At 35.4% G+C, this 22,496-nt stretch overlaps 3 protein-coding genes across 4 annotated transcripts; all 3 read left to right on the top strand.

Annotated features, from left to right (window-relative positions):
- Positions 1-4,646: 4,646 nt before the first annotated feature.
- Positions 4,647-5,615, top strand: LOC101309726. Its single transcript, XM_004298000.1, has one exon. It carries the CDS (start codon positions 4,647-4,649, stop codon positions 5,613-5,615), a length of 969 nt encoding a protein of 322 aa, XP_004298048.1.
- A 90-nt stretch (positions 5,616-5,705) lies between these two features.
- LOC101309442 (zinc finger MYM-type protein 1-like) lies at positions 5,706-7,046 on the top strand. The gene is made up of 2 exons (XM_004297999.1): positions 5,706-5,996; positions 6,132-7,046. Exons 1-2 carry the CDS (start codon positions 5,706-5,708, stop codon positions 7,044-7,046), a joined length of 1,206 nt encoding a protein of 401 aa, XP_004298047.1.
- A 10,511-nt stretch (positions 7,047-17,557) lies between these two features.
- Positions 17,558-21,444, top strand: LOC101295615 (mediator of RNA polymerase II transcription subunit 10b-like). 2 transcript variants are annotated; one of them, XM_004296679.1, is made up of 7 exons: positions 17,558-17,597; positions 18,111-18,192; positions 19,913-20,149; positions 20,245-20,325; positions 20,408-20,510; positions 20,622-20,711; positions 21,038-21,444. In XM_004296679.1, exons 2-7 carry the CDS (start codon positions 18,185-18,187, stop codon positions 21,107-21,109), a joined length of 591 nt encoding a protein of 196 aa, XP_004296727.1. In that variant the 5' UTR covers positions 17,558-17,597; positions 18,111-18,184; the 3' UTR covers positions 21,110-21,444. The 2 variants fall into 2 exon arrangements, with proteins under 2 accessions (XP_004296727.1, XP_004296726.1); XM_004296678.1 differs by lacking the exons at positions 17,558-17,597; positions 18,111-18,192 and having other exon boundaries at positions 19,607-20,149; positions 20,622-21,422.
- Positions 21,445-22,496: the final 1,052 nt, after the last annotated feature.

Genomic DNA, 22,496 nt, shown 5'->3' with positions numbered 1-22,496 from the left:
CTTCTATTCTATCATTTCTAATTATTTGAAACATGTCCACTCATTCTCAAAAAGGTGTGAATTGGACAAGAAAAGAGAATGAAGTTCTTTGTGTTGCATATATGAAAGTCTCAGAAAATTGTACGAAGGGTATTAGTAAAAAAGGAGACGGCATTTGGAAACAAGTGGAGCGAAAATATATATATTGAAGGCTTCAACGGCAATCCACCAAATGTAAGATCGTTTGAAAGTTGTAAGTCTCGATGGCAAAAATTTCTCTTCCCCTACATGAATAAGTGGCATTCATGCATCACACGTGCCAAGAGGAGACTTCATAGTGGAGGGAATCACATAGATGAAGTAAGATTTTTTTTCTTCCATATTTTATATGTATTTTCTTTAATGTTGTTTCTTGAAATATTATTCTTATTTATCTTTTTGTAATTATTGTCATAGCAACACTTAGCTGAAGATATGTTTAGGGAAGACATGAAAGGAAAATCGTTTGATTTTCATAGTTGCTATGATTTATGCAAAGGTTGGGTGACATTTGACCAACCCCCACAAGAAATTTTTGGTCCACCACCGGTGCAAAGAAACCTCCCGGTGTCCTTGGAAGAGTAAGGATCCGATTCCTGGGCCGATGGGAAGAAATGCCTCAAAAAGGAAACAAATCAAGGACCAAGAAAATGATAAGAAAGCCTTTGAAGATAAACTACTAGCTCGCATGGATCGGTTGACGGAAGATAATGCAAAGGCGGAAGAGACAAAAGCAATAAGGGAGAAGATGAAGGAGGATTGACGAGAGAGAGATAGAGATGAAGCAACTTTAATGTTGCAAACCGTTGATTATTCTCCGGTGAGCAAGCAAGGAATATTTTGATGATCAAAAGAGGCAAGCAATTCAAAGGCTTCCGGCACGAGAGTTGTTTCCAAATACCAACTCAACATCAAATTACTATCATCCACAAAATCAAGTTTTAAGGTTGCTGGAAATTTCCAAATTTTTTTCCAGAAAAGCTTATTTTTGGGTCAACTTTGCAGCATGTTATCTCTCAACTCAGATCTTTGTTTTGAAATCTGAAAGTAGCTTTGTAAATCTTGTATACCCATCTTTATGCGTGTTAAGTTCCACAGGATTTGGTTACCATTTGGTGTCAAATATCTTGCCAAACTTAGCTACATGCTCAGCAAAAAACTGGAATTTCTGGATTTTCAGATTTTGTTCCAACTTTGTAAGACCGTAACTTTGTGTTCAGAGCTTTGTTTTTTAAAAAGAAAACTGTACTTAAAGCTTGTAATCCCATCTTTAAAATAGGCTTTGGTTCAGAAACTTTTGTTAGAGTTCAGTAGGTGAAAAGTTAAACCAAAAAGGGGTTGCTGCCCACTGTTTTTAAAACGAGGCTGAAACAGAAATGTGGTTTTAAATCAGTTTCAGTAGCTTTGTAAACAACTTTTGAGTATTGTTTAGTATCTCTTATATAGTTTAAAGTAGTAGAGTTTCTTATTTATGTGTACTACTTATAACTTAGTTACTAATTTTAGTTTATCATTGTTTGTATGTGCTTTACCTTTTGGGTAAGGTTTCGGAGACGATCTTGGCGATCCAATCTACGAAGTGAAGTAGCTCGAGCTTGTGTTGTGCAAATTGTGGTAGGGTTTGATGGGGTGTTTGCTTTTTGTGCTATTGTATGAGTATTGTATGAGTTGTGTGGCTATTGCTTGAGTTGTTTGACATTAAAGTATTTGATATTGAATTGCTTGACATTGAGTTGTTTGATTTGGTTTGAATTAAATGTTGATGATATTGAGATGTTGAATCGATTATGACATGTATATTTGAAAGCATGTGATTTTATTTTGAATTTATATTACATAATGTTGTGGGAAAGAAGTGAGATTGGAAGTGGAAAGGAGAATGAGAGTCGGGAATATATGGGACTTTCTTTTTAGAAAACCTTTTTGTGTAGTTGAGTTTCCTCATGGTTTGTCCTCGGGATCTATGATTAGCCCCCTTTTCGATGACGGACATCGATAAAACGATCTTATGGAGTTGCGGATCGGGAGACCATGAGTATAACAAGACGACTAATAAAAGAGGAAATTGTAGTTAAGGGTGATGTGAGGTGTGGGATGAGAGTTGAGTTCATATTGCATCCATGCATTCTCGATATGCCATGTTTGTTTGTTTGTTTTGACTCGTATATAATGTCATGTTTTATTAATATATTAACTAGCCCTAGTGAGCGTTGCTCACCCCTCATCAAACCCTTTGCAGGTGTGGTTCTTGAAGCGTAACAAGTGTTATATTATAAATTAAGGTTTTCAAGTTTTTTTTTTTTTTGTAAGATAGAGCTTAAATAAAGAATGGATGTTTTAAAAAGAAACGTTATTCTAATTTGTTTGTGTGTTTATTAACGTTTTAAACATGTGTGTTTTATGCGCCTTCTTATAAGACTTGTAATCTAAATAAAGGTATGAAGGTTGTTGTTTCTTACGTTATGTTACGATATTTATCTCATTTTAATTATGGATATTATACTGTATGTAATTAATGTGTAACTCACTCCTTGACTCGAGGTTAAAACCTTTACTCGAGTTAGGGTATGACAAATTTAGTCCACCAACTTTTCATTTATACAAATAAGGATACGACCCTACCATATTTTATTATTACGGTAAAATACTGTATAGTCCTTCTGGTTTGAAGTCGACATTTGTTCAGTCTTTCTGATTTTCTTTTAATTTGAATGGTTCTTAAAGTCACGATTTTTCATCCAAATGGTCCTCCTGTCAATTTTCTTAGTTAAATTGTTGACGTGGCCGTTAAAAATTACAATGTCTTTAACATCCACGTCAGTATTTTAACAGAAAAAATTAACGGAAAGACCATTTGGATGAAAAATCGTGACTGTAAGGACCATTTAGATTAAAATAAAACCACAAGGACTGAACATATGTCGACTTCAAACCACGACTAAACAAATTTCAATTATTATTATTATTATTATTATTATTATTATTACTACTACTACTACTACTACTACTACTACTACTACTACTACTACTACTACTACTACTACTACTACTACTACTTAGTAAAAACTAAAAACTTACCATTTTGAGAACTAGCCTTCAACACGCCACAACTTCACCTACCAACACCTTGTCTAAATAGTTACTAACATGGCGGAATCACTGTTGTCTTAATATGGAAAGTTCTTGTGTTCTTAAAAGCAAGGTAATTGTGAAATAGCTAAACAAAGCAAACTTTCATAGGTTACCAAAAATATATTTGCGACGAAGTAAGGGGTCGCATTACTGAGATCGAGCTTTCATAAATCGTAATGCATTGGTGATGTAGTTGGTTAGGGAACTGATCATTTTTTTGTAGCTTTACATTCATCAATTAAATAGAAAAGGTAGCAACCTTTGTTTTACCACCTCTTACAATAGGATGGCTTAAGTATATATAGAGTGGATGTTTATGACTCTAGAGCCCTAATCTTCTCGTATCTATGGTAGGTTTGACTTGTCTTGTACGTTAATAGTTGTTAACTTAATCATTATATCTAATCCATCCATCATATTCCCCCTGATTTTGATGTGATCGATCACATGTATATATTAGGTTAGATCAGTTAGGAGTAGAATAAATTAGAAAACCAACTTTCAAAACTCTCCTTTTATCTTGTAACTTGTAAAATGTATTTGTTTCTCTTTAGAAGGTAACACCATCAATCTCTGGTTAAGAACGATACCCTACTTGCTCTTATTACAATCAATAAGGTTTTTAAATTGAGACGTGTTAATTATTTGTTTAGTTTTCGCGTCGGTCAAGAGTGAGGTACGTGAGAGCTCCTTATGTAGAGGCGCGGAGGCAGGCGCGGATCCACAGCATAGCTCGGGGGGACTCAAGTCCCTCCCAAATTCTTGGAGAAAAAAAAATAGTAGTAGTAATATATGTCTAGAATCCCTAGATTAAACTCAAGCCCACCCGAGATTAAACTCAAGCCCACCCGAAAACAAAGCCTAGCCCGTGTTCTGGTCAAATTGTCAAAATACGGAGCCTTTCCTTTCCATAAAAAAACAGAGAAAAAAAGAGTGTTTGTTCGACACTCCCTGAGTCTCTCCCTGCTTGCTTCTCCACTCTCTCCCTCACTTAATTCTCTCTTAATTGCTTGGCTCCCATAAGAATTGGCAGTGTGTGAGCTCTCCATTCTCTCTCCATTCTCCCTCTCAACTCTAATATTGTAAGTATTTCAAATCAATCAATTCAAATTTTACTTATTTAGGGTTACAATTTGGGGGAAATCTGGTAATGTGCAATTTGGGAAATCTAATCAAGATAGACTGATTTGTAGATATCATTGAATCATTCAATGGAGGATGCGGTGCCTTCTTTTAATTCCATTCTCTTCAGTTCTTCGGCTCAATCTGCTGCCTTCTTTTAATTCCAAGGTCAGACAAATTGTTCTTGTATTCAACTTTACATTACGAAATGCAGTGCTATAATTTATATATATACTTTCAAGATGTATTGGTTGATTTGTTATTTGTTAGTGACTAACTGACTTTACTGACTTAGTGTCTTTCAATAATTGGAATTTGGATTCATGTCTGAATATCTATGTTTTGATTTATAGGGGTTAAATACTTAAATTATAATGTCTGAGCCTCTACCGAAGAGAACTTGTTTGATCACTTCATGGTTGAAAAAAACTGAGTCCTCAAGTTCAAACCCCATTTCTGAGCCTTCTGTATGCACTCCACATCTTGATGATCCACCCATCTCTTCCATTCCCGAGCCAGAAAATAATATTAATGCTCTTGAGAGGGATCCTGGTTTACGTTGTCCCATTTGGCAATATCCATTTAAGGATAGGGATAAGATTCGAAAAGAGTATTGTTTGTTAGGTCCATTTCAACCTGAATTAGAGTTTCCATTGAGTGGACAAGGGGGTCAACAACGTAGGTTTCAATGTGCTTGGTACAAGGATCTGGTATGGCTTGAATATTCAATTGCTAAGGATAAGGCTTATTGCTTCCCATGTTTTCTTTTTGACACCAAAAGTAGTAAGCATCAATCATTCATCGTTGATGGGTTTAGAAATTGGAAGAAGGTTTGCAGTAGTGATAATGCATTGTTGAAGCATGTTGGAGGCATTAATTCTCCACATCATGCTGCAATGCAAAAATGGGATTCATTGAGAAACCCGACCAAGGGAATTGAAGCAGTTATTCATACAAGATCATTGAAGGATGTGGAAGATAATCGATTGAGGCTTAAGGCTTCAATAGAGTGTGTTAGATTGCTAGTTAAGCAAGGAGCTCCTTTTAGAGGTCATGATGAATCTGAAGGCTCCTTGAACCAAGGATATTTTAAAGAAGTTATAAAATCTTTTGGAAGAATGAGTCCTGAGATTGAGAGAGTTGTGTTGGGAAATGCTCCTGGAAATGCTAAGTATACTAGTCCCACAATTCAAAAACAACTCTTAAATATCCTTGGTCATAGAGTGAGGAGCAAGATACGTGAAGAGGTTGGGCTTTCCAAGTATTGTATTCTTGTTGATGAAGCATTAGACACTTCTCATAAGGAGCATATGGCCATTATTTTGAGATTTGTTGATTCTTAAGGCTTGATTCTAGAACGATTTTTTAAGATTGTGAGTGTTCCTGATACTACCTCACAAACTCTTAAAAATGAGATCTCGAAAGTACTTACCATGTACGATCTTCAGGTGAGAAACATGAGAGGTCAAGGGTATGACGGTGCTAGTAATATGAGAGGCATTTATAATGGATTGCAAGCATTGTTTCTTGAAGAGTGTCCTTATGCGTACTATGTCCACTGTTATGCTCACCGCTTGCAATTGACATTGAACGCTACAGCTCAAGGGGTGCAGGAGATTTGGCAATTCTTTACAACCTTGAGTTTAATTGTGAATTTTGTTGATGCTTCTGCTAAGCGGCATTCTGCATTGAGAGCCGTAAGAAAGGAGGAAATTGCAAATTTGGTAGCTTGTGGGGAACTTCAAACAGGTAGCGGTGCTAACCAAATTTGTACTTTGTAGCGAGCTAGTACCACTCGATGGAGCTCACACTTCCGTTCTATTAAGAGTCTAATTGAATTGTTTAGTTCAACAAAACAGACTCTTAATGATATGATTGATAAAGGAGTTGAAGGACAAGCTGAAGCCATTCTCAAAGCTTTGAGGTCATTTGATTTTGTGTTCTGCTTACTTCTAATGAACAAGGTAATGAGAGTTACTAAACTACTTTGTCAGACACTGCAGCGGAAGTCTCTTGATCTTGTGCAAGCTATGAACTTTGTAAGAGTTACAAAGTCACTTCTTCGGGAAATGAGAGAGGTAGGGTGGGATGATTTGGTAAGAGATGTGGAATCATTTTGTGAAAAACATGATCTTGAAATGCCTGATATGAGTGCTCGTTATAAGAATGGTACAGGTCGTCGTTGTCAAGAGATTACAGTTGAGCACCATTATCATGTAGATGTGTTCAATGTCTTGATTGATTATCAGTTGAGTGAGTTGAATAGAAGATACTCAGAGCAAGCATCAGAACTCCTTACACTTAGTTCATCCTTGGATCCTCGTGATGACTTCAGGTACTTCAAAACTGAAGATGTTTGCAATCTTGCTAAGAAGTTTTATCCTGAAGATTTTGATGATGGTGAAATGTGTGCTCTTGAATTAGAGTGTGCATATTATGAGAAGGATATGCGAAGTGATCCAAAGTTCAAGAAATTGGAATCCATTGCTGAGTTGTGCCACATTTTGGTTCAAATAAGGAAGTCGGAATTTTATCCCATGATTCACAGATTGATTTGTCTTGTTTTGACTATTCCAGTGTCTACGGCAACCACTAAAAGGGCATTTTTAGCCATGAATATTATTAAGAATAGACTCAGAAGTAAGATGGAAGATGACTTTCTTGACGATTGCATGGTCCTTCACATTGAGAAGGAGTACGCCGATTCTATTGATAATGCGGTAGTGATTGAGGATTTTGAAAATTTATCAAACCGTAGAGTCAAATTTAGTTAGTTTATACTTCTGTATTGTATTTGAGGGTAAGACTCATTATTGTATTTGAAATTTTTCATTATAATATTTTAATTATTTTCATTCATTTAATTAACAAACTCAAGTCCCCCCGTACTTCAATTCCTGGATCCGCCACTGCGCGGAGGGCGAGTTTGTCTTTGTAGCTGGCGACAGTTGGGACGAAAGTAAGTTTCCAGATGCGCGCTCAAGATTGAACCGCACATATGCGTCCACGTGTTCGGCCGGGAGGCGCTCAAAGTTGGGCTAAATTTTGAGAACGCATGCTCAAGGCTAAATTAAAGCACTTGACATAGGTTCCCACAACATTTCCAGAACTTCTTATTATGTTTTTTTATTTTCGGTGTATATGTTAATTCTTTATGGGTTTGGATAATGGTCTTAAGAATATTTTAACGATGATTTTCAGTTTGTCGGTGAGCCGTGGTTTGGTTGGTTAAGGTGTTTAACTGACAACTTTAAGGTCATGGGTTCAAACCTCACTGACATATGTAGGGTGTATGAGTTATTAATAAAACATTTATAAAAAAAAAAAACGATGATTTTTCAATTTTGATTTATTGATAATCATTTGAGATTTATAATTGAATTTTATTTGTTTTACTTTTGAGAATTGAATTTTATTTGTTTTACTTTTGAGAGTTGAATTTTATTTGTTTACTTTTGAGAATGTTGGGGCATGTCCCACACGCCGGTGAAATTCATTTGTTTTTGTATACGGTTGGGAACCGTACCCATTTTCATGTGCGAGATTTTTGGGGAAGTATTATATATGTTTATTTTATTTGGGACAATGCTCATTAGTCATAATTTTAAGAATTTTAGAGCCAATTTAGACAGCAAAAAAAACAATTATACTCTTAATGAATTAAATAAACTAAAATAGACCATTATAAGAGTTTATTATAAAATAAAGTTTCTATGACCGGATTCCCACGACCAGTGATATTGACCGGGCTCCGAAGGCTGTTGACCGGGCTCTGGCGACCGTTGACCGAGCTCCGACTACTGTTGACCGGACTCTGACAAAAGTTAAGGGATCTATTGGGGGCAGTAGGGGGTCTGTCGGGAGGTATATTGGGGGCAGTAGGGGGTCTTTTAGAGGCAATATACATGGGGTTTGTCTAGTGGTCTACTAGGGGCAGTAGGAGGGTCTACTAGGAACAGTAGGAGGGTCTACTAAAAGCAGTAGAATGTCTGTCGAGGGGTATATTAGGGACAGTAAGGGGTCTTTTGGAGGCAATATGTATGGGTTTGTTCGGAGGTCTACTGAGGATAATAGAAGGGTCTACTAGGGACAGTAAGAGCAGACGAAATTCACTCAACACCTTCAACATGTTCTCTTCTGCCATTTTATACCTACACCAAATACAATTTACCCATTTTCAACAAACTAAATTCTCAAAACACAGAAAAAAAAATCAAAACTAATTCAGTCACCACCGCCACACTCGCCTTCGCCTCTTCTTCTTCTTCCTCCTCACTCATCTCCTCATCCAATCCACCGCCTTCCTCAACCTCCGTCTCTTCATATATCCAAACCTAAGAATATACATGTACCAATAATCAATAGCCAAAAAAAAAAATCGCCGCCAAGGTCTTGCTCTACTGCTCGACCAAAGTGCTTCAACGCAAACTCCTTTGACATGTATATTCAATTCATCATCCAAACTAAAACTTTTTAATTAGCCAAATCATGAAGTGGAATAGCCGACCATTTATAATATAGCTGTAAATGAAAGATATGGATCTGAAAGAGCACATGAGCACTTTGGCTTCTCCACCGCACCTCAATTTCACCACCTCTTTCTCCATAATAACAATCATACCTCTCCAGAATCACAACCTCTCCGACCACGATTCGCCACCACCACCTTACCCGCATCGACGCGCCTCTCACCCACCTTGCGTCTCGATTACGGCCATACAATTCGAGGGCTACTCGATCTCCGAGTCGGCCTGCTAGATCGGGTTCAGGTTTTGGAAAGGTTGGTATACGACGGCTTCCATGAGAGAGAGAGCAGATCTACGAAAAGTTTGGAGATGAGAGAGAGGTGTTAAGAGAGAGGGGTATCGTAGACAACAAAATATGGAAAAACCTGAAAACTTTGTCAGTGGGAATAATACTCTAAACGAGAGTGGGAATAATACTAAGGGGGTGTATTGTATTTGAATTCATACAGACTTATTTTAATTAATTGACTTTTTGAAAAGTCTATAGACTCTTTGAAAAGTTCATAGACTTTCACTGATTTCTTAAAACCATCGATTTTTAATCACAGACTTTAACTGATTTCTGAAATCTACAGATTTCATATGAATGACTTATGTAGATTTCTTAATACTTACAGAGTTACATAAAAGGAAAAAAAAATAAAGATGCAATGACAAACACATAATGACACCGATTATAAGTTTAGTGCTCATCTATCTAATTTCGATGCATACCGTTGTAATATTTGATTGAAATACATAAACATAAGTAACAAAAAAAACTATATTAACTTAACAACATGCATACTTGTACGTTAACCAAAGACACATATTCTAAAGTGGGACATTAGATGTTCACAGTTTAATTCATGTACGCTAATATAATAATATATGATCATGTGGTTCTAATATCAAGAGTTAGTATATAACATTTAGGTTATCGAGGGTTCCAAGCATTACAATTGAAATACAACAAAATATTAACATTAAAAAAACATCGAAAAGAATAGGTAGAATAGAACATTGATAGCACAAAATATTATAAAAAAATTAAAAAAAGATGATGTATTGTAAGATCAACCTATTCACATGTAAAGAGAAAGTCTATCGTAGACTTTTCCAAATCTTTGCTCTAGTGGATGGAAAAATATTAGAGTTTGGTGTGTGTAATTTACACTACAAAGTCCATAATTATCCATGAGTTATTAATTCCATAAGTATGAATGATATTTTGAATACATCTGAACTTCTATTCATTTTAAAAAGTCTTAATTGAATACCTCTGAACTTTAGTGGAATTCATAATGATTTTTTAAAATCTAGTTGAATACACCCAGACTTTGATAGATTTTTAAAAGTCAGTATTGAATACACCTAGACTTTCAAATTCCATAGACTTCTTTAAAACTTCCACTAATTCCATATACAATACACCCCCCTAAAAGAGTGTTTGGTTGATAAAAATTTTAAAATCTGATTTTGTTAATGAAAAAAAATCCCTAAATTTAGGGTTAGTGGGAATTTTCCTATTTTATTTCCATATTTATAGGGAAAATAGCCAAACTACCCCCTAAATTTGGCTCTTGTGCCAATTAACCTCCTCAACTTGGTTAAAAGTTGATATACACCCCTCCATCATCTCAGACTGTTTCATCCACTTTTCAATTATGTTTCATGCACGTGAGGGGTACCATTTTTTTTTTCCTACTTTGCCTATTTCAGGAAGTATTTTGGCTACTTTAGGGTGTAAATTGACAATTAGAGGCAAGTTCAGGCTGTATTTTGGCTACTTTGCCTATTTATAATCACCATACCAGGGTTGTCTTATATTATTGCTAGCTAGCCTATAACGTGAGACGCTACTATTAGAGAATGAGAGGCTCCGACTCTAGCCTAGGAGGCTTATTATTATACGGTGATCTATTTTTCTTTAATTTTTGTATATTATTCATAACCATGGGATTGGTTTGTTGATATATATAAATATATATATATATATATATTATCAGTAAAGATTTTATCTATTACATGCTTGGTGATTAAAGGACTGTGGAAGCCGAGAGGTGAGGCCATGATGTCCTTTATTGTTAGAGCCGGCGTGTGCTCGCCTTCCGAGGCTCCATCTGGAACTGCTATGCAGATCCATATCGTCGCCATTCTTGGCCTTATAGATAGACAAAGTAATACAAAGCACAACAAAGGAGGGAGATCAACCGATGAAGATTATAAGAGCATCTCCAACAGTTTCCTCAAAACTTCTCTGAAATGGGGAAACAAAATCCAAAATCTCCAAAAAAATTATTCTCCAACTCCAACAGCTTCTCCATTTTGGAGATTTCAGCATTTATTACAACAATAAAAAATGCTACATAATTATTAATAATAACAAAAAAAAATCATATATTTCATTGTAACATAAATTACCCAATAAAATATTCTAGATTTTTGTTTTTATCGTTGGAGCACGTGAATAATTAATATTTGGGGAATGAATGTTTTGCTACAAATTTAAGGAAGGAGTGCTTCTCTTTCTTTTCCATCCCCATTTTGGAGAATGAGATGAGGAAGCTGTTGGACCACAAAACAACCCAATATTCTCCAAAATTGATAAAATCAAGAAAATAGGGAAGCTGTTGGAGATGCTCTAAGAAGGGCTATACTATAGCTACGAAAAACTCATTTTTATTAAAAACATAAAACGAGGTATAATAGTGCGTTTTTCCTTCTTTGAGCACAGTTACATAGAAGGAAAGGTGTTGCACTAAACAAAAACATAAAGGGAAGATGACCATTTTATTAACAGGGAAAATTGTCTAAACATTGTCTCACATTTCAGACATTCTTATTATATTTTTATCTTACAATTATATTGTCATGACCCATCTCGGATTTCACTCTAATAAACCTTGCAGGGTCTACTTCAAGAGAAAATTTACCAAAACTTTCGACATAACCTTCCTTAAAAATGGACAACCATACATGTCAAATCCAAACATACACTTCTATAATTATACTCCAACCTTGTACTTCTGGAGCCTTCCTACTCCCCAAATTCATCACATCTCCCAAAATATCAATTACTCATCTAAAAGAATCCCACAACCAACAAGAAAAACATTCAATAATTTACTCACTGGGTTATCAGAGCATATCTATAATGAAAGAAAAACAATGAATAAAGAATAAGCGGAAACAGCCTCTGACTATGCCTCGACTCCATGTACGTTTGACCTCAAATGAACTTAGCCTGCAAACTGGACATTTTAAACCAAAGAACCCAGTGGAAAGTAATTTAAAATGTTATAGTGAGTGAACAAAAATAAATTAAATAATTTAACAAAAACGTAATTTACTTTCCCACATTTAAACTTTAGAAAGAAACCTCAATGCATGCCACTTTGATATAACATTTAACTTTATAACTGGAATCACGTATGAATGGACAAACTAGCCCCGCTGGTTAATCAAATACATAACTGAGAAAATAAAACAAGGGGAATAAATATCACCATGTAAGAGGAGCCTCCCAAGCTCTAGTAGCTTCCCACGTTAAGCGCTCGACTCACCTATGGTGAGGACCTCCAATAATGGCTAGCTAACAATGAATAAAAACCAATCGGTGCCTCCCAAGTTATAGTAGCGTCCCACGTTAAGCGCTCGACTCACCTATGATGAAGACCGCTAATAATGGCTAGCTAATAATGAATAAAAACCAATCGGTGCCTTCCAGGCTATAGTAGCGTCCTACGCTAAGCGCTCAACTCACCTATAGTGATGACCGCTAATAATGGCTAGCTAGCAATGAAAAAGAGAGACCTTATAGTATGGTGACTAAAAAATACAAAAACACTTAAATCCATAAAGCTTCCCCATGATCGTGTGAATGGTACGGTTCCCAACCGTTCTTGGAAATTATCATAAGAAAAATAAATAAAACTCAATGACGTGTCCCACACGTCAAAATATTCTCAAAACTATAATTATCAGCGAGATTTAATTATCAAGTATAAATCATAAATAAATTCAATCCAAAATACTCGCTAAAACGTTCTCAATGTCAAAATCAATAACCCACAATTAACCGACAAATTATAAATAGAGAACCACCGAAAATCCCATTTTTTGGTAATCGTTTATAAATCTCAAAGTCCACAATTAAAAACAATAATAATTAAATCCATAAATCATAAAGAATATTAAAAATCAAATACCAAATTAATAACCCGAGCTCAAATCCATAAATCATGACCAACTCTTAATCGATGCATCAAACTCAAATAAATTTCAAGACCATATCAAAAACCTAAATTATAATATAAGCTCAGAAAATAGGATGATAATTTACAAAAGAAACCATGCATGTTTATTCCTTTAAAACAAAGTGTCCACTCACAAATTTAGGCATAAGCACGACGATATCCAGAACGCCATTCGTGAGGTCTCCATGTATCCTAACACCATAAGCATAATTAGCACCACACTCCAATTTTGGAAAAATAATTGCTTTTAAAATAACATCCCGAAAATCTTCCGCCTAACTCACTACTCTAGCTAGGGTTAAGCTTTTTGGATTCTTGCCAAACTCCACCCGCAACTTCATTTCATTAATTTCAACATTCTAAAACAGAATTAAGAGAAATCCAACGGTAAGATCTTCTTGAGTAGCATACCGACAAAACCAAACTTGTAATAATCGCAAATGATATGAGCACAAAGTGCTATGTTTTTAATGTGTTTCCTACCCTATTTGGCTATGCTATTTCCTTAATAATACCATTTTTGATATGTTTTGTGATTGTAGAGGGACAAAGAGCTTAATTGAGAAAAGAAGGCCCAAGAAGTACAAGGATGGAAGAGAAAAATGCAGAAAGCCCAAAAGAATGCCCAAGTCTAAAAAAGAAGGAGAAAAGTCAAACATGTGCACCTAAAGAAGAAAAGTCAAACATGTGCACCTAGTCTCACATCATTTTTGAAGAGAAGTTCCACCAAGATTTCCTCTATATAAAGACAGCCTTGGGTACTTCTCAGATCATCATTCATTCAGGCAAAAATCAGGGAAACATATAGCTCTACTGAGCAGCCTCTCCCTCTCCTTTGCTAAGTTTCTTCTTCCCTTGTCAAAGCCTTGTCGGATGTTCCACAAGAGCAGCGGCTTTGGAGCCTTAAAGCTTTAAAGCTGGAGCACTTTCTAGACGTCTACAAGCTTCTTGAAGACTGATAAAAGTGTAACCATACATCAGCTTTGTTTAGTTTTTCTTTACAGTTTTCAGAAACATGTTTTCAGTCTTCAAATATTGGATTTGGATGTTGTTTCGATTGTTATGTTGTTAGTAAATTCAGAATTTTAGTTAAGCATGTTGAGGTTTCGTTCAAGATATTCTTAGCATTCTGATCTTGTCAACTCATAGGTTAGAAAGTATGCGTTGTTGTTTGATATACCTATGTTAGAATGCATGCTAACTAATGTCATAATTTATGCTAAGCCTCGTAGGTAAGTGTAAATCTCCAGTGGTGGAAGCTGTGTCACAGATATGGCTGAATACGTATACTATGTAATTCCCTGTTGTGACGTTCATAATATAATTGTGTTCAATCTCGTTCTATAGATTCTAAGGTCTTATGTTAAGTGTAGACTGTAGACAGATACTCGTAGTATTGATAGTAACCTTGCATGAAATGTCTTAGTTCTAGACATTTTGTGCTAAGAATAAGTAAGTAGAACTATAAAATGCATGACCTCGTAGGCTTGTGTTTTGAGATTGTTTCTAGTTCTTTAAATTGACATGTTATCAGATTGCTAAGGTTGAAACGTGATCTTTGAAGTGTGGTCAGAATCTCAGTTTCTCTCTGATGGATGTGTTGAATGAATTAATCACTTGTATATAATAGTTTAGCTTTTATCTTTATCTTTTAGTAGGAATGTTAGAATCAAACTCTCAAACCGCCCCCCCCCCCCCCCCCCCCTCTGTTCCCTTGTACCATATGTATATTTGTAAATAAATGCTTGTAAATACTTATAGTTACAAACTTTTTAGTGTAACCATGACTACATTAGTGCCCTTTAAGTCCCCGGATTGATCGAACCCTATTTGCCAATACTACATTCTGATAAAAAAAAGGGTTTTTAAATTGAGTGCCCGGTAACGAGCACGTCAGCAAACCTATTCAAAACTTCACCACAATTCTTAAATTTCATACTATTGGACTCCTCTCACCATAAACAACTTAAACAGCTCGAAAAAAATAGCTTAAAAGTGGCAGCGGCGCCGTCTGCTTCGCCGGTAGCTGCGGTTGGCCACCGCCATCTCCGACCACCTCCGACGACTACCAAATTTTATCACAATAATCCTCTCATTAAGCTTATCAACTTTCATAACTACGATCAAGATCAATTTCAAGTACAACCATGACAATCGAATCAAAAACAGAAAACCCTAATTTATAAACCCTAGAATTTGAAATTCTTAATCCTCCTTACCTGATGCGAATCGGTTTAAATCCTTTTGGGATTTTGCTACACAAGATAAGGCCTTCAAGAAGAGGCAAAAATCTCCAGCTATGGTGGCCGGAGAAGGAAGTCCCAGCCAAGGAACCAAAACACGACGTCGTTGCCTTCACGGGGTTGTTGTCGACTGATGACGGCGCTATAGGATTGGATACCAACCCAGATGGATAGAGGGAGGTCCAAGCTTTAGATCGATACCCACCTTGCTGCCTAACTCGGTCGGACGGCGGCAAGGAAGTCGCCGGTAGAGAGAGAGACACGGGGGAAAGAAGAGAGGAGAGTGTAACTTTCTGATTTCTATCTTACCCCTTATGGTAAGTTTCCATATTTATACCCTTGTTTTCGATATAGCAACTTCAGTTTTTAGACCGTAACTTCTTCATACAAACTCCGATTCAAGCGTGCCACGTGTCTACGAACTCCGTTTAACGTCCTCTACGACTTTCATGAAGAAAGTTTTCTCAAATTTCAAACGGAAGAAAAAGTCAACTTTTGAAGTCTTAAATAGTTCGGAAACAATGGTAAAAGTGAAGTCGTTTACAGTCCAACTGACGGTAAACGGGTCAATTAAGGTCCGAGACGTTACATATATCTCCATAGATCCGTACGTGATCCTATTAGTTTCGTTGAAAATGCAGATAACTGAAGGATATTTCATCTTTTCATATGTCAAAGAAGAAACGAGATCAATGATGGTCTAAAAATACGTTATAGTGGTTAGCTTCCTTAAGGCCATCTCCAATAGAGGGCTAAGGGCTTGATATAACCCAAATTTTGAACAAATCCAACTCCAATGGGAGGTTATGCTATATCAAAAATTGGTTTTGAGGGGCTATAGTGCCAAGGGCTGGGCCATTTGCATAGCATCTGCCAAAGGAACGTGAGCTCCATAAGTGCTGGCCTAATTTTCTCAATTAAACAGATCAATGGCTAAGATTAAGGAAGGGTGAGGTCAGCATGATGATGTTTAAATATATAGCCCCTACGGTTGGAGATGGTCAAAATTATAACCCTCACTATTCATGTAAATAGTGATTTTCAGGGGCCAAAATTTAGCCGAGGGTCTAAGGGCAAGGATGCATTTTGAGTTTTTTATTTTTTATTTTTTATTTTTATATTTTGTCTAGCATTAGCCTATTTGTATACTTGAGTTTATAGTAAATCAACATTTCGAACTCGCGCATCGCGCATGTAAAAAACCACAATTTATTATTTACTTTTTTACAAACTATTTAGGGGTGGTTATCTTCCTCCCTTGATTTTTATTTGTCTTTTACTACAATATTCATGTTGCTTGTTTATCAAAATCAGTCAATACAATGACATTTTTAGAAGTTCACAATTTGATTAATTTTCTAAACACTTATAGTAGAGATAGACTTATAAAATAAATGAGTGAATACAATTAATAGATAATCTATCTTATGTATCAATATAAGATTCGACTCACAATTTTATCTATTTGAAAATAATAACAACCAAGTATGTAATAGTTACTAGTGGCCTACGCATTCATCATCTCGAGTCAAAAAAATTCGTAATGACATTTGATTCAAAAAATTCTCAAAGTGTAACAATGTTTAACTACAGATCTAACCATTTGAGTGTCGTATAGTTTGAGCTCCTAGTTGCCAAACTGTCCAATGAATTCGATGGGTGTGTGATTTTCATTTGAAAATGAACACGTGGCAGCAGGGAAAATAAGGGTATATTAACAGCAGGAGTCGTTGCTTGAGTCAGTTGGATCGGGAGCAGAGCAACTTGACCACCGAGACCGCAAACAACAAGCACAGCAATTCACACCAGGTAACCTAATTTTGACTCTCTTCATACTTTTCTTTTCAAACAAAATTGTAGTGGTTTTCCTCCTCGCTAGTTGAATTTCAATTAGGTTTTTATTTTGGTACTGGCAATCTTGTACTTTTCCGAAATGTATTGGGTTTGAATCCAAAGCAATTTTGATTTGAGAATTCGGAGTTTTTTTGAGTTTAAACTCTGATCGAACGAATCGAGTTCTTCTGAGGTACTTTCTGGGTTTTCTTGGTCTCGTTCTTCCATCAGAGGCTAAATCCCAGTTGGTTATAAGTTATAACAACACCTCTAATAAAATTTCATTGTTATTTTATGTTTCTGTTGAGCTGAATATTTTTTTTGGTTTGTGTATCATCACTCTTCAATTTTCCCAGCTTCCTCTTTTCATTCCGTTTTATTTGTAACATGAAAAATGATTTCACATTTTGGTCATGCAGTGGTTGAGGAAGAAGAAGGAGGCCATTTCCGGGTTGCTGGATTACTGAGGAAGGAACAACAATAAGGTATAGTTATTTTCGTTATGCTTTCTTTCAGTCTTATATTTTTTATTTCAGTCTATATGATTTCTGATATTGATTACTCCTTTTCCTTTTTTTTTTTTTTAGCCGTGAGATAGCTAAAGTTCTTCAGTCTAAATGTTTATATTGTAGAACGGTTTTATGTTTGAATTTAAATATTGTGATTTGATTAACTAACGAGTACAACTCGAACTTTACAATTGATTCTTAAATTGGTTTTAACTGAGATACCATTAGACTCACTTCCAGTTTATAAACTAAGGTCCATTTTTTAGGCTTCTCTCTCATCCAACACACAAAATAAGATATCCACTGTTAGGGATTAAAAACTTGGCAAATGTAAGTTTGAAAAGATTAATTTGGTTGGAAATAAAGTGTTTCAGTATTCTGTTGTTGGTGTTTGGCTTTGCTATTTTGTGTCTCATCTACGTCAAAAGTACAAAAATAATTACTTGACAATTGCAATTTTGTTTAACTATGATTTCTGTTTTGCTGCAGAATCAAAGATCAACTCCGAATTGGGAAAAACGAAAAAAAGTAGTGCAAGTTTCAGCTTTGGATTAATATTGGTAATGAAGCAGTACGTACCCTGTAATATGTCTGTGTATAATTGAGCTTCTAATCAATAGTTGGTAATATATATTTTCCTGTAATGCAGTTTTCTTTTTGCCATTCTTTATTATTTTTTTCTTGAACTGTTGAAGGGTTTGTTGTTTTAGTATTTAGTTTACAAATCAGTTCTCTTTGTAGGAATTTAACTACCATATGGTAGTGTAATCCAAATGGACTTAGGAAGATTTAAATGGGCTTAGTTAGGGTTGATGGATGACAGATTGATTGAGAATATGTGGACCAATATTATAAAGAGTTTAACAGAATTCATTTAATTCTTTGCTTCGTTATGTAAACTTAGAAGAAGATTTAGCTGGCTTTGGTGAAAATGCTAAAGTAGATACCCCGCATATATCATTAAATCATTGTCACGGTCAGTGGCATAAGATAACATTAATTTTAATTATTTCTTTGCATTGTCAAGGCATCTGAATAGGTGATACATGTGCCAAGTGTTCATGAATACTGAAACAACTCCATTGAAATTTCCTAAGTGCTCTATTTTCATAAACCCTAAACAAAGAGAAGGTTATATGATACATTGAATCATTAAAAAAGAGTACAATAGAGTAATTTACTTGGGATTAAATACTCATCAAGTTAACTAATTTTGTTTTGTTATTTATCTCAGCTGTTTATCACCTTAGTTTTCAATATTAGGGATTGGCTCCAAGTTAATTTGTGTGTTTTTGCTCATTCTGAATTGATTTTTTTTTTTTCCCTGCATTTGAACAGTTTCATCTTTCCAGCTATAGGCTGAAGAGGTGATAAAAGAGTTGCATTATTTGTCTGGACATACGTCTGAAAACATATTAGGTAAACTGTTTCTTTTTAGCAGCTAATTTGGGGAACAGTGAGCTCTTGGATACAGTTGCTTCATTTTCAGGTATATTGCAGGTCCTTTGTATGTACGAGTAGAGATCATAGGTAAACTTTTGTTAAGGTGTTATTGAGCAAGCTCCACATCACTATACCCCACAGCTAGCTGTAATTGATAGTCCTTGAGCAACTGCTTTTGACAACCACCAACACTATAAGTAGATATGATGTATAAAAATTAATGTAACATATATATAATGTAGTACATCTGATCAAAATTATCATTTTGTCTTTCCTTTGGAATGAATATGTCACATGTCGACAATTATTGTTTCTAACTATTTGTGGCTGCCAGTGACCTAACCAGAATAGCTTAATCTGAGCTCCCAAAGGTTAATGAGTTCTGTTCATAAGCATTTGTATACATTAATAGTTATTAATGTATATGATTGATTTTTGGTATTATAAACTTGACTTCATTTAACCATATAGCTACCTTTTTAGCTTTATGTTCAATTTTTATGTCTTTTCCTTTTATACCTGTGACATTAATGGGGTGTTTCATTAATGTCCATTTGATTCCTAGGTTCACTCTCATATGTTGGCTCTCATATCGCTTGCATATCTCCGAACGCATAAAACGACTATTACTGCAGCAAAGCGCGGGCTTTCAGCTAGTTTACCCTATAAACTGAAATTGTATCTGTATAGAGTTGGATACTAAAGTATATATGCTTCAACTGGGTGTTTAGTATTCGGCTAATCTTTTAGGAAGTTCTAAAGTTCAATCAGGAAACAGGATTTGATGTCTTACAGTTAAATGGCTTAAATTCTGCTTCTTGACATGTACGTTTTTCATTGCTTAACAGTGGGTCCGACATGGATGCATCGATGAATGCAAATGCTGGGATTGGTGGGAGTGGTGGCAACGGAATAATGGTCCCTCAAACCAATGATACAGCAGGAACAGCAGGGGTGGATGATCCTAAGCAAGACCTGAACAAGGTCATTAACTCTATTCAGAAGACTTTAGGGCTCATTCACCAGCTCTACCTCACTGTGTCGTCGTTCAATGCTGGCTCTCAGCTCCCCCTCCTCCAGCGCCTGTAATTCTCCTCAACCTGAGCTGTTCAATTGAGTAGTTGAGTATTTGTTTTAATTGCCTATCGGAGACTTTCTCACATTAGGTTTGACCTCTCAGAAATTCTCTTATTACGGAGCTTGACAATATGGCTAAGTTGTCTGACAAGTGCAACATCCAGATTCCTATGGAGGTCTTTAAGTGAGTGTTCTTCTGTAGAGTTTAGTAAATCAATAATTCTCTTTTGTGGCCAGTTCTGACTAGAATATCTTGATTTGCATAGTTTGATTGATGACGGAAAGAATCCTGATGAATTTACGAGGGATGTCATAAACAGCTGTATTGCCAAAAATCAGATCACTAAAGGCAAAACTGATACCTTCAAGGTGAGCTTTACCTTTCTTTAATATTTTTAATCCCTGTTTCTTTTTTATGTATCTATTTTTTCACATCATGCTTGAAGTTAGTTGATTCAACTTTCTCTGATGCATCTTCAGAGTTTGCGCAAACATCTTCTGGACGAACTTGAGCAGGCATTTCCTGACGAAGTTGAATCATATAGAGAAATACGTGCTGCTTCTGCTGCTGTAAGTTGCACTGGTCCACCAGTTTGGTGTAAATGGATTTTATCAAATTTGATTGTCTGCATTTTTGTTATAGGCTTCTCTTTTGGTCAAAATTATGTGAAGTCTTCTTTGCACCTAGTCATGCCTTCTCCCATTCGCTTTTGTTCATTGTCCCTATTAAATACCCCTTTTATGATTGTGTACCCTTATGTAAATGAATCCCTCACCTATCTGTGACTCTGCAGCTGTCAGAGGTTGGCGTTTGCCTGTTTTGATAAGACTATTTATTACCTTCCTGGAAGTGTTAAGCAAGTGTTGGTTCTTTATGCAACTCTTTTTTGATACAGGAAACAAAACGGCTTGCACAAGCACAAAGCTCATTGCCTAATGGAGATGTGAAGGTCAAACCTGAGTTTTAAGTGTATTCATCAGTGTCATATCTGTAGTTTGAAGGATATGAAACCTAATGATTTGGGTCACATGTCATAGTTTCGGTGTTAAATATGTGCTCTGGAAATTGTCAGTTTAGTATTCTTCATAGAATTGTATTCTATTGGCTTTATTTAGTTCCTGCCTTTCTGGGTCTAGAAGCTTGTTTGCATCAATTAATCTATGGACATGGTGGGGATGATTGATGAATGTTTTTACCATACACATGGATAGGGAAGTCAGGACTCAGAACTAGCTTCACTCTTGCTTTAATTGTAGTGAAAAAGTTACCCTCTATTGCTTCCATATTGACTATTTCTTAATCACCTTTTGGCAACCCACCTAGCAATTGCTAGAGTTTCCAGTTTTCCATATGTTGTGGGGTCAGGCGGGAAGCCTAGTGTTAGTCGGGTCAAAGATCCGTATACCTAGTTTCAAAATAAATAAATAAATAATATAAAAAAACTTGCAGCTCTTTCACCTAATAGCCATATTCGCATAGGTAAAACAAGGAAACCTAATTTCCCCCGCAATAGCCTTGCATTTTAGAAAGACGTGAGATTTGTTGACAATGAAGAAGAAAGAAAAAGAAAGGCAAGGAACAAGGTTCTAGCGATTTGGACATATCTAGAGAAGAACCGGACATAGCCAGAAGAAATTAGTATATAATTTATTTTGTTTTGTTTTGTTTTGTTTAACATGTAACTTCAAAAATATGTATATAATTTATTTTATTTTGTTTTGTTTTGTTTAACATGTAACTCCAAACATATGTATATAATTATACTCCAAACATATAATTATATACCCCATTTTAATTTATTTTCTTTTTGTTTTGTTTTGTTTAACATGTAACTCCAAAAATATTCTAATAACTTTTATCACTATTGTTGCAAAAATAAACATTTAATTTTGGAGTTTTTTTTTTTTTGGAATATTTTTGCTAAAGTAAATTTGTTTTATTTGTATTTGATAACCTCAAAAAATAAATTATTTTGTTAAAGTAAATGTAAAAAATGATATATTTATTAAAATGACGAAAATGCCCTCAAAATTTAATGGTGTTAGTAGTCAGGGTATCAAAATGCTAACGGAATGAAACTTCGGGTATGAAAATGCAAGTTTTTGATAGTTAGATATGAAATTGGAAATAACATCATAGTTCAGGTAGTATTTTATAATTAATCATTTGTATTATGTAATTTATTTTTTAATAACAACTAAGATGGTGGTATAAACTAACAAAATCCACCAACTTTTGTAGGGACAAATAGCTAGTTATACACACCAAGCCTCAATCCAAGGTTCTCAAAACCAAAACCTATCTAATGTGCAAAATCGAAACTCAAGCTTACACTTCACCGGATCAACATCAGT

This window comes from Fragaria vesca, linkage group LG4, assembly GCF_000184155.1.
Source record: "Fragaria vesca subsp. vesca linkage group LG4, FraVesHawaii_1.0, whole genome shotgun sequence".
In the NCBI taxonomy this organism is placed as follows: domain Eukaryota; kingdom Viridiplantae; phylum Streptophyta; class Magnoliopsida; order Rosales; family Rosaceae; genus Fragaria; species Fragaria vesca.
This window is presented reverse-complemented; position numbering and strand designations above follow the sequence as displayed.